Source organism: Cryphonectria parasitica (genome assembly GCF_011745365.1).
Source record: "Cryphonectria parasitica EP155 unplaced genomic scaffold M406scaffold_11, whole genome shotgun sequence".
Lineage (NCBI taxonomy): Eukaryota > Fungi > Ascomycota > Sordariomycetes > Diaporthales > Cryphonectriaceae > Cryphonectria > Cryphonectria parasitica.
In genome coordinates, this window is record NW_024468919.1 from 447,161 (window position 1) to 461,447 (window position 14,287).

Sequence of the window (14,287 nt, forward strand, 5' to 3'; positions counted from 1 at the left end):
CTGGGCCTTACCCCGCGAACCACCACACCACTTCCTGAGCTGCAACTCTGACCATTCTCCCGTGTTTCCTTCTGCGAATTTGTTGTAGCCGAGGCTCCGTACACGCAACACTCGTACTTTTTATTCACAATTCAAGTCCCCCCAAAAAGGAGAGAAATGTAGAAAGAGACAAAACCAAATTGCCTTCTCAAGTCCATAACAAGAGGTATTGGAATACTGTTCGATGCTCATTCCCCCCCCCCCCCCCTCCGGCAGTCTTTCAGTCCCATTCACCATGGCAGTTCCGGAATACAAACTCGGCACGCTTACCCAGATCATATACTTGAGCATCTCGACAGAGCACCAGATCAGCGATGTCAAGACCCCGGCTGGCCGCCAGTGGTCAAGAGCACTGGACCTGGTGCAAAGCTGCGAAGGGCTTGACAAATTGTATTGGGGCCGGCGGTATGAAGAGCCCGAAAAGTTGCAACTCCATATAGGTGAGTATTCATCGAGCTCAGTGTCCATGTAGGTCTTTCTTGTCGTGTAGGGGCGCGTCGGTACCAACAATCTAATCACATGAAACCTTGGGTGCCACAGTCTGGAGGAATTATCAGCATAGCGACGCATTTATGGAAATCCACTTTAACACTTTCCGCTCACTTGTCAAGGACATGGGCGTCGACATTGATGACGAAAACAACGGCATCCAGGCCCGCCACGTCACGTTACAGCACCAAGCCTTGGATGATCCTTTCGGCCCTTCCTTGCTGGGCCACCCCATCGGAACAGCAATCTATAAAGGCACCGACGCGTCCTGGCACGAGGGGGCCTGGCCGCTGTGGACACACGTGGTGAGAACCGTCGACGGCTGCCGTGGCATCGCGGGAGGCAGCGTGCGAGAGCCTGTGGAAGGGGTCAAGGGTAGCTATGTGGTCTATGTCGCGTGGGAGACGGTCAAGTATCACGATGACTACCACCACTCTGAACATTTTCGAAGGCACCAGGTGATCCTGGGGATTGGCCATCAGGGCTGGACCGAGTATGGGCACGTCGTGTTTGCGGAGATACGGAACGGCAATGGAAAGAAAATTGGAAATGGAAATGCCAATCGACTGTGAAGGAAGAAAGGAGGAAAGGCTTCCCCGCTCGCCTCCGTACGCGAGCTGGGCCTGAGGAAAGGACGAGTGTGGTGGCTGGCCGCGTGTGCCTTCTTCAGGCTGAGTTGACTGTCAATGCTAATCCTGGCTTGTGCAATGATTCTCTTCTTTTTTTGAAGCCGGTCGTTCTTCCCATGTTAACTCTGAAATCTGTCTACTTCTCTCAAATTTCGTTGGCCTCATACTCCTCTTTCACACCTATTAAAAAGCATCGGACGGGTTTCTCAATCTCTCTCGTTGTCTCCTCGAGTATCGTGGCTCCATGAAAGAGAGGGACCCTTCCTATTGTTTTGCAACCGGTAATATATAGGTAGCCCACATAAGTAGGTACGGGAAATGCCAGATTTGAAGTAATCACATTCTAGAGCTTGTGGGTTGTTGCTGCTGTGGTATTATTATGTGCCATCGTTCGCTGTTGCTGTGCAGGACTCTCCTAGTACCACCATATTAGTCGGGTGCACGACGCCTCTCTCAGTTCAAGCACTGCAAAGACTTCACAGTCAAGAAGAGAGTGAGCCCTAATTACATTGTAAGCTGATCTATGTAGCCATTTTTTATATCATTATTTACGTAAATGTTCTTTTTTCCCTTTTCTTCCAGGCAAGGAGAGAGAGAGGGGGAGAGGGAGAGCACTGCTGTGATGAAGGATGACATCGTCCGCTCAACATAGCTTATGCAGGTCCCCTAGCAGGTGCTGGCTCCATGGAAATATCGGCCGTCAACCGCAAGCTACATCCCATTCCCCTAGATTTGTAATAACACGATGCGCTTCGTACGTCCACGCTTGAGTTCATTGAGTCCAGTATGCATGCATATACTTATATGCTTATATGTATATATACATATGTATATATATATATATATATATATATATATATATATATATATATGTATCCTCCAATCCCTTCAGGCCATGACCAAGCGAAATTACGGAATTGGATCCCACCCCCACTGACATCCGCCGCAGCATGCAGTCTGCATGCACAGCGCTTCGACTGAGCAGATTGTATGTCTTAAGATGGGGTCCTGTCATACGGTGACCGTACTGGTCGATCCCCTGCACCAGAGAGAAAAAGAAAGAAAGAAAAACCAAGTGGCCTGTAGGAATCTGTGTTGAGGTCTACATTGGGGGCGTCGAGGATTTGAGTTGCGGGTTCCTCGGCAGCTGAGCCGGGTCAGGGCTGCCAGGACAGGCCGGCCACCTACCATGACACGGTCTTGAAGGCGAGGAATGATTCGTTTTGCCCCCTCCGTGATTCAATGCTTTCTTTGAGAGATAAAAGTGCAGAACTTGGGTTGCCTCACTTGATGATGATCATGAGGCAGACACAACGAAAGATTTGGGTGTGTAAAATGTCCACAGCAACGTAGATCAACCATCATCCCCCCCCCCCCCTTCCCGTTTCAACAACCCACCCATATGCATCCACTTCCGGTGGTGCTGTGCGTGTAGCGTCCAATGTACCCCTCCATTCCAACCTCACCCAAAAGGAGGGGTGATAAGATAAGACCTGGTGATGGATCGCCAAATCCGCATGACCAAGGACAAAATGCTGTCGCAAAAGTGTGTGTGGATGGCGCCTCATACTAGGAAGAAGGAGTTACAATACAAGAGATTGGAAGGAGGAGAAGAAGAAGAAGGGTAAAAAGAACAGGTATCCAGGGTCCATCCCAGCGAGACCAAGATGGTGTCGCCATGTGACTGTCGACGGTGGATTGGCCCACCATCAGGGGCGTTCAAGTGACTGATGCAGCGTGCGCCTGTCTCGGATCGGTGGCATCACGAGAGAGCGTCTGTGGTTGCAATGAGATCAGATAGACGGGGGTCGCAGACGCGTAGAGGGAGGACAGAGAGATAAGGGGGGAGAAATGAATCACCTGTAGCCTCTTTGCTCGTCCCAAGCTACAAAGGTACAATGACCAGCCGCAAGGTACAGTTACCAGATGGACAGGAGTGGCTTAGTAGTGCCCGCCCGCCCCTCCTCTTCCCCCCTGCCGGCTCCGAGTCTTCCCCTTCCAGAGAGAGAGGAACAGACACACACCGGTAGAGAGGGTAGAGAGCATGACCGGACCTTGGGCGGCTAGTTGGATAGTAATGGACCAAGCCAGGAAAGAAACGAACAAGTGTGGGAGAGAAAGCAGGTCATGTGGCTACCAGGATGATCGCGATGAAGAGGGTGTGGCGACATGTCCTCACAACTGCCCCATTAGCGCTCTTTGCGACGCCATTGGGTGTAATTGTACTGTAACCCTCCCGGGCCCCCACCCTCTACCACGCCAGTGTGCTATTTACACCCGGGGGATTTCGACCAGAGAGAAGTCGTGGATCGGGAGATGGTATGTTGCTCTGGAGCAGCCAAGAAGCAAAGGAGACAAGGAAAAGGAAAAACTCACACGCTGCATACGCGTTATGCAGTGTAATGATGTGAGACAGCCGTTGCCCGGAAATAGTTACGACTGAGCCAGCTGCCAATTGAGCCCCGTCCTCCTGATGCGACCAACCCACCCCCCCAAATCGCTTGACTGCACCAGTGCCAGATGTTTTGATCTACGGTAGAACAAAAGAGGCGTGGGATTGGGTGGAGAGAAAACCATTGTAACTCTGCCATATAGCTGGACATGATCAAATACCGTACTACTCATGTTCTAGGCAGAAGACAAATGACGCGGCCGGTTTTAGATAGGTAAGGCTCCCAACTCCCAAGCCCCAGCAGCGCGCAGGACTAAGTGTGGCGTAATTTGATGCATCGATCCCGGAGAATCATCCAACAAGGCGGGGGGACATGGTCACAATAGATGAGTGAATGATTGAGCGAGTGGGTGGGTTCTACTACACTGCTATGCGATGATTCATGATGATGAGCACCATGATGATGACGATGGGGTGATCAATTGACTCAACGTGCTCATTATTCGTCGACTTCTCTTTCTCTGCCTGTCTAGGCATCAAATAAGCATTTTACTGTACTGGCAATTGGTGCCTGGGTGGGAGAGAAGACGTGGCCCTGGTTGCCACCAAGACGAATTCCGGGGAACAATTGGTGAGCAGCACGAGAGGGCTCAATTCCGCCGACGTGCTGACTAGAGACTTAAAAAGAGAGTTGAGCCGACGGCGTTTTAAATGGCTGGGTGCATAAAGCCGGCGAGGAGTTAGCCGGCGATAAACATTCACTTGGGGGGTACGTATCACCAATTGGATCATGAGAAGAATAGCCCCGGGCCATGACATAGACAATGACTTGGCGGCGATAATGTGGAACGTGGGACGTGGCCGCGCAATATGAGCAGACGACGGCATGGCAGTGCTGCCATTGCCGTCTAAAACACAGGGGGTGGACAGAAACGGGAGAAGCTTAAAAAAAAAAGAAAAGAAGAAAAAAAGAACAGTATGACGAGAAGGAGAGAGGGGGCGAGAAAAGGAGAATGATGGAAGAGGATGGAAAGCAGAGAAACCCCCAACAACCGTGGTTTCGATAGATTCTGGATTTGTGATCCAGTGTGTGATACGTTTACCCTCCTCCCCCGTATTGGACCGCCTAACTGTTCGACCTGGAAATCCATGCCAAAGTACCCAAGTACCTCCATGGTTTCTAAAATGCCTAGCGGTACTTCTACAGGACTTTTTGGTCGGGTAGGTGCATGGATCGCTACTTGTGGTAGGCAAAGGCGCTGTTGCTGCTCTAAACTGTCAGGCACCAATTCAGCACTTTTGGGACCCTCACCACCTCCCGCCCCCTGTCGTTGTCCGTCCTAAGCAGAGCCAACAGAGCCTAGAAGCCCTAAAAGACAACCGACCAGTCCTAGGTCTGAATTCTTGATAACCGCTGGCCAGGGGGGTTTCTTGTCCAGTTTTCTGTTGTGTTTCGTTCTCGTCAATCAACTCTCTTCCCTCGCCTACTGCCCACCCAACAGCACAGAAATAATCTGGGGCCTCGGAAATTCCGTCATCTTCTATGTACTCTTGCGATGACTCACATCGTTTTTCATATGCAAGCGCCTCAAGCTCAAGCCCTTCTTGAAACATGCCAATTGACCATGTCAGCACTACAGATATGATTGGTCAATTCGCCGAGAAACAGGAAAAAGACTGGGCTTTCTTGTTGTCCGACTTGGCACCAAAGATTCTCCGCCCCATCTGTTCAGGCTCCAGCGCAGTCATTGATTCACCAGGGCGTGCGCATTGTGGTTGATCCAGCCGGGGGTGATCCCTCTTCTTTCCCCTCCCAGAAACAAGTCAATTGGATGAACGCCATGCATGCTCCGTACCAGCACACACACATATGCCGTGTCCAAGGCTGGGATGTTACATACAATGCGCAATAACACCCGAAGACAAGTAAAAGACGGAGGAAAAACAGAGTCAAGAATAAGAAGCCCAACAGGCATGACGGACGACTAGCATGGTCTGCCTAGAAGCAGGCCAGGCCAGCCGATCCCAGCCCAACGATTCAGCTCAATGTACCTATAGTATGACGCTCTCCAGCGCTGGCCAACAAGATTCATTCATGCATTATGCATTCGAGGCTCGTTACCAATCCTGCTACGCCAACAACATGCGACATCGTCCAGTCAGCCCTCCTTGAAGCCTGTTGTTGACGGGTTGCCCAATTGAATTGGTTCACGTGTGTGTTGGTTATGCACCGTCTGGGGGTGTGTTGGCTAACATGCCGTGCCGTGCCGTGTTGAAAGATCTCTAGCATCAAGACAGACAGGTCATTATCTCTACGTCTGCACATGAACGTTGCTGTGCATGTTACGAAACAAAGAAGAAGTAGAAGACAGGAAACCGAGCTGATAAATGGATCAACAATAGGACACATCCGAAAGAGAAAAGGCACCCGTCTGGACTCTCTTCCCCCCACTCTCTCTTGGCTGTGCGGGTGCGACTGTATGAGTAGCCTGTCCCAGCCGCCTAAGTCTGGGAGTCTCACTGTCGGCGATCCTGATCCCGTTATCTGCTGCAAGACCTCCCCCACTACCAATCGTGTACAGTATGTACCTCAATTCACGTGGCAGTTAGTATTCGATATTACTATCTATCTTCGTGTCGACGCTCAGCGGTGGAGGATGACCTGGTGTCTCAGTTCGCCAACCTCTTTTACTTCTCCTCACACCTCATTACGAGTGGGATCGGCATCAGGTGCCGTGTTCATTCCACATGAGATCTCGCTTTCCTCCCTCCCTTTTTTCTCTTCCCACATACCTTTATCCGCGTCAACCTGAAAATTGAAGATTCAGGTCAGCAGGTCTCCTTTCTTGCGCAAGAAGTCATCACGTCTTGTACTCGTAAGTGAGGGTCTAATCTTCGCAGCCACCAATTCTCAACTGGTCAATTGCCGTATTTGCCTGCTCAATTCGTTCCAATTCAACGTGTCCATGTGTAGAGTGCTGCTACATGAGGCGAGGAAGAAGCCCATTGTCGGGCTCTTGCTGGTGTCAGGTCTCCACTGCTGTGCCCACTGCGCCCGGCCCGCGAGGTCACATTGTGCCGACTGTAGAGGCCTGCTCAACCCGCCCACTCAGCATGAAGAAGAACAACAAGAAGAAGAAGAAGAAGCAAAGATGGGAACATGTGCGAGTGATCCGAAAGCCTTGAACGCCTCTCAGTGGAGTCCTGGCACACTCACACACATACAGTACTAATACACGACTGGGGGCCCGGTTAGACAAGGCAGAAACGGGACCCGCCAGCCATGTGTGCCCTGCATTGCAGGGCAGGTACCGGGAGTACAAATCCAGTCAGAAGAAGAAGAAGCAAAAGAAAGTCCTATCGCGATCTTGGTACAGTTTCACGCCAAATGTGCCTTTGTTATTCGGTACATACCCCGCCCCGGCCCCACGTCGTCCTTCACAGCCTTGTGATTGGAAAAGCATGGTCAGGGAAAACCAAGTAAGTAGGCAACTCTCCTCATACTTGTTCTTCCCACCCCAGCTCTTGGGCAGGAGAAACCAAACCCACGGCACCGTCCTCGTGAACAATGATGTGCGCGCACACACATTCGGTGGTTTGTTGCTACCGCCCAAAGATTTGTTTCAAAGAAAAGGTAGTCAGTTTCTGGTGTGTTTTCGATGGGGTGTGCTCTATGGGCAAGCGAAGGTTGACCTCGTCAGGTGCTTGCGTGCGCGTGTGTATCTCTCTACCTATGCTGGGAACAGGCTACAGGGGGGCGTATGGGGTGTTGTGTCCTAGTAGGACCAAGAGTCAATGTGAAAAGGGTGGAAAATGACACATCCATCCACCCTAGGGCGGGCCCAGGTACAGCCCAAGTACCGATGGGGCCAACTTGGGCAAAGAACAAAGGGTCGGGCAGGGGTGGCGCTGACGTGGGGTGGGACTAACAAAGCCAAGTGTGACTCTTGCGCACCCCCTACAAGACGGGGAAAGAGACGTCGTCTCTTGACTAAAGAGTAGGAGTCACTCGGTGTTTGGGACTATGGACGGAGCCTTGTATACTGCGGGCATGTGCCAAGTGGCATGTACCTGTACACTATTGACCAAGAGCCCACGCTAGGCCGACCGAGCGAGAAGCATAGCATCTTGTTGGATTTTAGAGTGTGAGAACCAGTGTGTTGTGTGTGTGTGAGTGTGTGTGAGGGAGCGAGAAAAGAGAGAGAAAGCAGGAAGGAAACCTGGGGAGCATGTGTTAATCCGACTGGCCTCGCTGTCCAACCTGTTTGTACTCTTTCCAATAGTCATACTGCTGTTCCTTGTCACCGTCCTGTTCCTGTCTCGTCTCGTCTACTTCTTGTTTCTCTCTCCTTCTCTCTTGTTCCCTTTTCTTTTCCTTTTAATTGATCTCTAATTCTCCCAACCACGCCGTTCAATGAATCCAATCGCATGAACACCCTCTGTCTCTCTGTTCTGCCTATCCTCCAAGTCCACCCAGCTGACCAATTCTAGTCATCTTTTTGCCATCTTTTTTCTCTTTTTCTTCCCATCATTTACTGGGGCCTCTTCCGGCCCTCCGGTATTCCGCCACGTTCGCTACGCCCAACTACTACTTAATCTTGTCTTCCCCCCCATTTCAGCCTCTTGCACCATACGGTTCCTGATCCTTACACCCCCCCTGTCCTGTCAACCAACCATCCAATCTCGACTCATCCGCCCGTGGTCAGGCGGCTGTGTCTGAAGATATAACTTAAGCCCATTGTCCCAAGTTCCGTCTAGATAGAACAATTCTCGTCCCCAATTGTTCTCTTGGCCATTCCATCCGCTATCGACCGTATCTTGTCCGTTCACAGGTTAGCCGGTGCCAAGAAGAGACAATACAAACAACCTTCTTACCACTCTACTACACACCAGCGCCACCCTGTCTAAGTCGGGGATCCACTCAAGAACGACCTGCGAACAAAGCCTCAATTGGCGATTTATCGTCAGGCTCAGTCACCTCTGCGACTCCTTTGTCTGGGTCGAAACCCCCCAGTATTTCCTTTCGAGTGCCGAGGTGCCCATTCTCAATTGCAAATTGGCTGTGCATCTATTCACCTCGTAGCCCAACAAGAACAACAACGACAGTCCAGCACCTGTTGCGAGTATCTTCGCAACCCAAATCATTTATAATCAGCTGAATTGCCACCATCACCACGGCGTCAGAACATTCGATCCCACCAACGCAAACATGTTGCACTACACACAACAGACTCTCGGCGAGTCTTCAGTTCATTCTCGGTCTGCTGTCTCATCGTCACCATCAACACAGCCAGCGGCACAACCCTCCGAGCAGCAACAGCTTCCACCAATTTCCACCGTTGCAACCATCACCAACAACATGGAGCCAAAGAAGATTACATCCATTGGCGACCTCTTGATCTCTCCTCCGGAGCAGGCACCTTATGAGAGCTTCTCAGGCATTCCACGGTCACCAAAGACGAACGTGCCACTGGCCAGCGTGGCCGTCGTGGCGAAGCCGGCCCAGGATACACCACAGCAGCCCTTTTCCCCTCCCATCTCGCCATTGACGAACTTCACCAACCATGTCAACACACCTGCTACTTCTGCTACCTCTGTACCTTCTACTGCTGCTGCGCACGATACCAAGGATCCCATCTTGTACCCAGAGGAGCAGCCCACAAGCCCGAGGGTGCCTTTGTTCGAGCGCAGGCTGAGCCCCGAGGCACAGAATGCCGTCAGCAAGCACATGGCAGCCAGGGAGGTCGCGCCGCTACCTTCTGGAGTTAGACCACCGCATCGACAGGACTACGAGCTCTTCCTCTGCTTCCGAGAGACCGTCTACAAGAGCTTCTTTGCCGAGTCGCCAGCTGGCCGGAGGAGATGGCTGAACCGGGAGAAGGCACAGCTGATTGAGGATGCAAAGGCCCGCAACAAGGCAAAGAAGATTAAGGCCCAAAAGCAATCAGCGATCCGTCCCAGAATCAAGGCGAAGCCGATGTCTGCGTCATCATCATCGTCACCCATGACAACAATCAGCACGTCTCCCATCGCTACCACCAGGGACACCATTGTCGCAAAGACAGCAGGTGTGATGAAGGCAGCACTTGGTCCCCGTGGGTCGACCAAAGTGACTAAGTCCACCCCATCATCGTCGTCACGTCCTGCCCGCGTCAAACCAGTCAAGGCACCAAAGCGCCTTGCCAGTGCCTCTCCGCAGCCCGAAAAGAAGAAGATGCAGAAGGAGGACAAGGATTTCGCTTCTCTGCCGGACTACTGCCCTCCTCTGTCTACCTTGACGGCCGACAACGTCATGAGCACCCCGCCTGCCAGCAATGCCCGCGATTTCGACGACGAGGACAAGGCCCTGCTGCACCTGCTGCACCCCGACGAGCTGCAGGTGGCGTCGAACCTGAGGCTGGACGCCGCCACCTACCTCACCAGCAAGCGTCGCATCTTCCTCGAGAAACTGCACTTTTACCACGCCAAGAGGACCTACCGCAAGACCCACGCCCAGACGGCCTGCCGCATCGACGTGAACAAGGCATCCAAGCTCCACACCGCCTTTGCCAGTGTTGGCTGGCTGGACGACAAGTGGTTTGAGAACCTTCCCAAGCCCACAGTCTACAACTAAACCAATTGGTATATCACGTCCATGATACATAAATGATTCCTAAAGCCTCGCCCGACATTTTTCCAACATCAACGAACACGACATACTTTGCAGCACCGATCAACACACGACCCTACCCCCACGTCGTGCGGTACACGTCCTCGCCAACGCATTCATCTCCACTCTGGCTATTGGTTTTTCTTATCAGAGTCTGTACTTTTTGCATTTTTGTTTTGGGTTGTCCGGTCTGTATCTCTTGTTTTCTTGGTTTTGGGAGTTATTTATTAGATGCTGTTCTCTGCTTTTATCCCGGGCTTCGCTTGCACCTTTCTCATAAACACTGCTGCGGGCTGGACGCCCAGCGGCAACGTGCTGGGTCTGGACTGAGTACTTTTGCCTTGCATGCTATCTTTCCAGATTGTGGAGTTTCGCGGACAACGGCGCAGTGAAACCTGGATATATCTCCTTGCGGCTGGATACACTGGAACCAGATGGGGGGGGGGGGGGACTGTTTGCGGGTCAGCATCAGCATCATCACCATTCATACTTTTCTTTTGCAATATACCCCCTTGTGTTTTTTTCTCCCTTTTCTTTTTGGTCTCTCTCTTCCTTGGCTTGATCCTGCATCGGCCACACGACCAGTTGCACCAGAATCGCACTGGTCTTTTTTCTTCTTTACCAACTCAGACCTCGTTCATTACAGGAATTTGGTGTTGTTTTCTCTTTTCTCAGATTGGGATTCATCATATGCATGGTCAACTGCACACTTTAGGGTCAACCTGCGCAGCCTTCTCATAAAGAGACGCCAGCGCTCAGACATCAATTGTGTTGGGGGGGGAGAGAATCAGTAAACTTGGAAATAGGTTTTCGGTCTTCGATGGCACCTGGCCTTCTGAAACATGCCGTGTTGGATGGTGGTCCTCGACGCGAGATTGAAATTTTCAATCTCTGATTCTGTTGCGTGCGAGCCAAACAAACAAGCAGGGCACAAATACTCCCATCTAGTGGGGGCAAGGCCAGAAAATAGTTCAATTCGAAGATCGTTAACAGATCTCTGTGCCAATACGCAAGACATGATCGTGATTTACAAGACGCTAATTATCCACCCTTCGCAGCCCAGAATGGAGCCTCGTCACTGTACCCTACTTCGTACCCACCCCCGGCGAAAAGATCGTCGATCTTGAATTTCCGCCAACCTGGGCCGTCCCGCTGTCAGAATACGTCCGTCTTTGCCCGTTTCTGCCTAGCATCGTATGTCTTTTTCAGAGGGGGGTAAGCTGCAGGGTCTCCATCTCCTTTTGCTGCCCGTCGGGGAAATTAGGAGTAAAGAGAAATAGGAAAGGAACAAGAAGAACCAAGGAGGCAAAAGAAAGAAGAAAAAAAAGGTGGATCTCATCTATCACATTGAGTGTAGATCAGACATATGCATGCCACAGGGTGTCTTGGGTGGCCCTGCATGTATAGATCAGATGGACATCAACCCGGATCTGACGAGAACAGACTGCGCAAATCATGGATGGGGGTTTAATCGTGTGCGTGCGTGTGTGTGCTTTAGGGTCTCTTTCTGCCATTATGCATTGTGTTATGTCTCACCCTTCTGATTTCTACCTCTCTCATTCCTCGCTTCCTTCAGTCTCATTTATTTTGCGTGTGTGTCTGTGTGTCGGCCTGCGTTTGCGCGGGCCAATGTCCGGGGGATAATGGATGGGGGCCCGAGCCAAGGGAGAGGGGGGAGTCAAGGTGAGGTGGGTTTTCGGTACTGATCCTGGGGTGATTCATAAAAGAAGCTTATTGTGGGACAGGGGTGTTTTGCATGCAATAGACTTTGGGATGAAGACTCTTTTCAACAACTTTTCTACCTATTCCGAGTTCCTTCTTTCATTTCTGCGCACCTGTTTTGGTGTGCTTGACACGAAACAATGAGATTGCAATGAGCACGAACCGTGAATGTTTGCTACGATAGACGAGAAAAAGCAAAAGCAAGAAAGAGAGCCCCTCAAATAGCCAAAACCGAGACAAGAAAAAGGAAACGAGAATGACCGGATGTAAGCCCACAGGTGAGCCAGCAGTCATTATTCGCCACATCGATATGGAATGCCGGAAGCAGGACCATAGACCCAGAACGACATCTTGCTTTTGAGACCCGCGAGCATCTTGGGCTTCGTCTTTGGCATAAGCTTTTTAGACTTGTCGTTCTCGGCCTCGACCTCATCCCACCCAGTCCTGCTGTCGACCCAAGCTATCAGCATGGAACTACTCCACTATTTCGTCAACGTCGACTTCGGCGTCGACCTCAGCTTCATCCCACTCGGCCCACGCATCGGCCTCAGTGTCGGCCTCAGTGTCGGCCTCAGCCCACTCAGCCCGCTTGCCGTACCCCCTTATCCGAGTCCTTGTTCTTATACTGGTCCTTGTCATTGCCGTTCTTGGGCTTTGGTTCGGGTTTGTGCTCAGGCTTAGGCTCGTGCTTGTGTTCCTCGCGAGTGTGGTAGTGCTTTTTTCCCTTCTTGCACTCTTCGTCCCAGTCGTCGCAGAGACCATCGTCGGTGCAGTCCTTATCCCAAGGGTTGCAGTAAGGCTTGCACTTGGGGTCCGCAGGGTCGCACCAGCTGGTCGGGCCCGGCTTCTTGGCATCCTTGGTCACGGTGGCCGTCACCGTGACCGTCTTAGGCTTCCCGTAGCCATGACCACCGTGGCCATAGCCGTCCTTGGGATGCTTGGGGTAGTCGTACTTGGGGTGCTTATAGTCGTCTTTTGGATGCTTGGGGTAGTCATACTTGGGGTGCTTGTAGTCGTCTTTTGGATGCTTGGGGTAGTCATACTTGGGGTGCTTGTAGTCATCTTTTGGATGCTTGGGGTAGTCATATTTGGGGTGCTTGTAGTCATCCTTTGGATGCTTAGGATAGTCGTCCTTGGGCGGCTTAGGGTAATACGGGTCCTTTGGGTGTTCCGGGTATGGTCTTTTGGGATGCTCTGGGTAAGGATCCTGGGGGTGGTCCGGATAAGGATGCTTCTTGGGTGGCTTGGGATAAGGATCCTTGGGAGGACGTGGGTACGGGTCGTCGTGGGGAGGAGGTTGACGATAGGGATCCTTAGGGGGCGGCGGAGGGTACTCAGGCGAAGCGGTGCGATCCCCGTAGGCAGGTGTGCTTGGGCTCGCGATGGGAACGGTCGGCCAGGGCCCGTTGTACTTCGGGTACTCCCCATCCCGCTTCACAACCTCCACGATGATATCGTCCTGGGAGCCATCGACCCACAAGTCGTCCCCGGGACTGTCAATCTTCAGGGTAGGAGGGGTCCTGCAGAGCACAGACCCGCCCAGCTATGTTATTAGAGTCAGCCATACGGATCTTATAGTACTTACTCCAAAAGACATAGAAAATCGGCACGTTCACCCAGCACATACCAAGTTGATGGTGCAGCATTGAGCCGAAAGACCACTGGTCTCACAGCCCTTGACGAAGCCCGCAGCAGTTTCAGGGCGCGGGAAGGGCTGGGCACACCCCGTGTGCAGAAAACCGAGAAACGATTCTTGGCAGCAGAGTGCCTTCTGGCGAAGCCCCGGGCAGATCACAGCAACAGACTCGGTGTCGAGTGCCGAAGGGTCGACATTGGCACCGTCTATAGCAGGGGCGGCGGCGGCGGCGCTGATAGCTGCGAGCAGGCAGACGCGCGTGTTGAAACCCCCACGGGTCATAATGAGTCGTCTCGGGGTTCCTCTCCCGAAACCAGCTAGAATAGAAATCGAGGTAATATCGTAGTTGTGGTTGACTTGAGAGAAGAGAAGACGATGAATGTCAGAGTAGAACCTATCTCTATATTTATGATATAAGAAGCGCTCTGCAGTTGTAGTGTCGATCCTGTGGATGATATCATTGTGAGTTGATGTTTAGACATGTGCTTGTCCGTTCACAGGGGCTCGACCCTTTAGTGTGCTAACCATTTGAGGCGGGGGGGTGAGCTATGATGAGTAGTCCTTAGATCTCCATCGACGGCGGCTGCCCTACAAGTGAGGGTTTGCGAGTTGCGACTAGATTCGTTCGGGGTTCGAGGTCTTTGACTGGGTGTTCTGAGAATTGATACGGTCGTTGCTGAGCTCTCGAAACGGATTCGTCAAGTATCTGACGGGGGAGGGAAGGGGGTCGC

The 14,287-nt window shown here is 51.9% G+C and overlaps 3 protein-coding genes across 3 annotated transcripts; 2 read left to right on the top strand and 1 right to left on the bottom strand.

Annotated features, from left to right (window-relative positions):
• Window positions 1–274: 274 nt before the first annotated feature.
• M406DRAFT_335193 (uncharacterized protein) lies at window positions 275–1,100 on the top strand (the record flags this gene model as incomplete). The annotated part of the gene is made up of 2 exons (XM_040921003.1): window positions 275–479; window positions 580–1,100. 2 exons carry the CDS (start codon window positions 275–277, stop codon window positions 1,098–1,100), a joined length of 726 nt encoding a protein of 241 aa, XP_040770960.1.
• A 7,808-nt stretch (window positions 1,101–8,908) lies between these two features.
• Window positions 8,909–10,162, top strand: M406DRAFT_335194 (uncharacterized protein; the record flags this gene model as incomplete). The annotated part of the gene is made up of 1 exon (XM_040921004.1): window positions 8,909–10,162. The coding sequence occupies one exon, from the start codon at window positions 8,909–8,911 to the stop codon at window positions 10,160–10,162; it is 1,254 nt and encodes a 417-aa protein (XP_040770961.1).
• Window positions 10,163–11,968: 1,806 nt separating this feature from the next.
• Window positions 11,969–12,654, bottom strand: M406DRAFT_358669 (uncharacterized protein). The gene has a single exon (XM_040923967.1). The coding sequence runs from the start codon at window positions 12,351–12,353 to the stop codon at window positions 12,138–12,140; it is 216 nt and encodes a 71-aa protein (XP_040770962.1). The 5' UTR covers window positions 12,354–12,654; the 3' UTR covers window positions 11,969–12,137.
• Window positions 12,655–14,287: the final 1,633 nt, after the last annotated feature.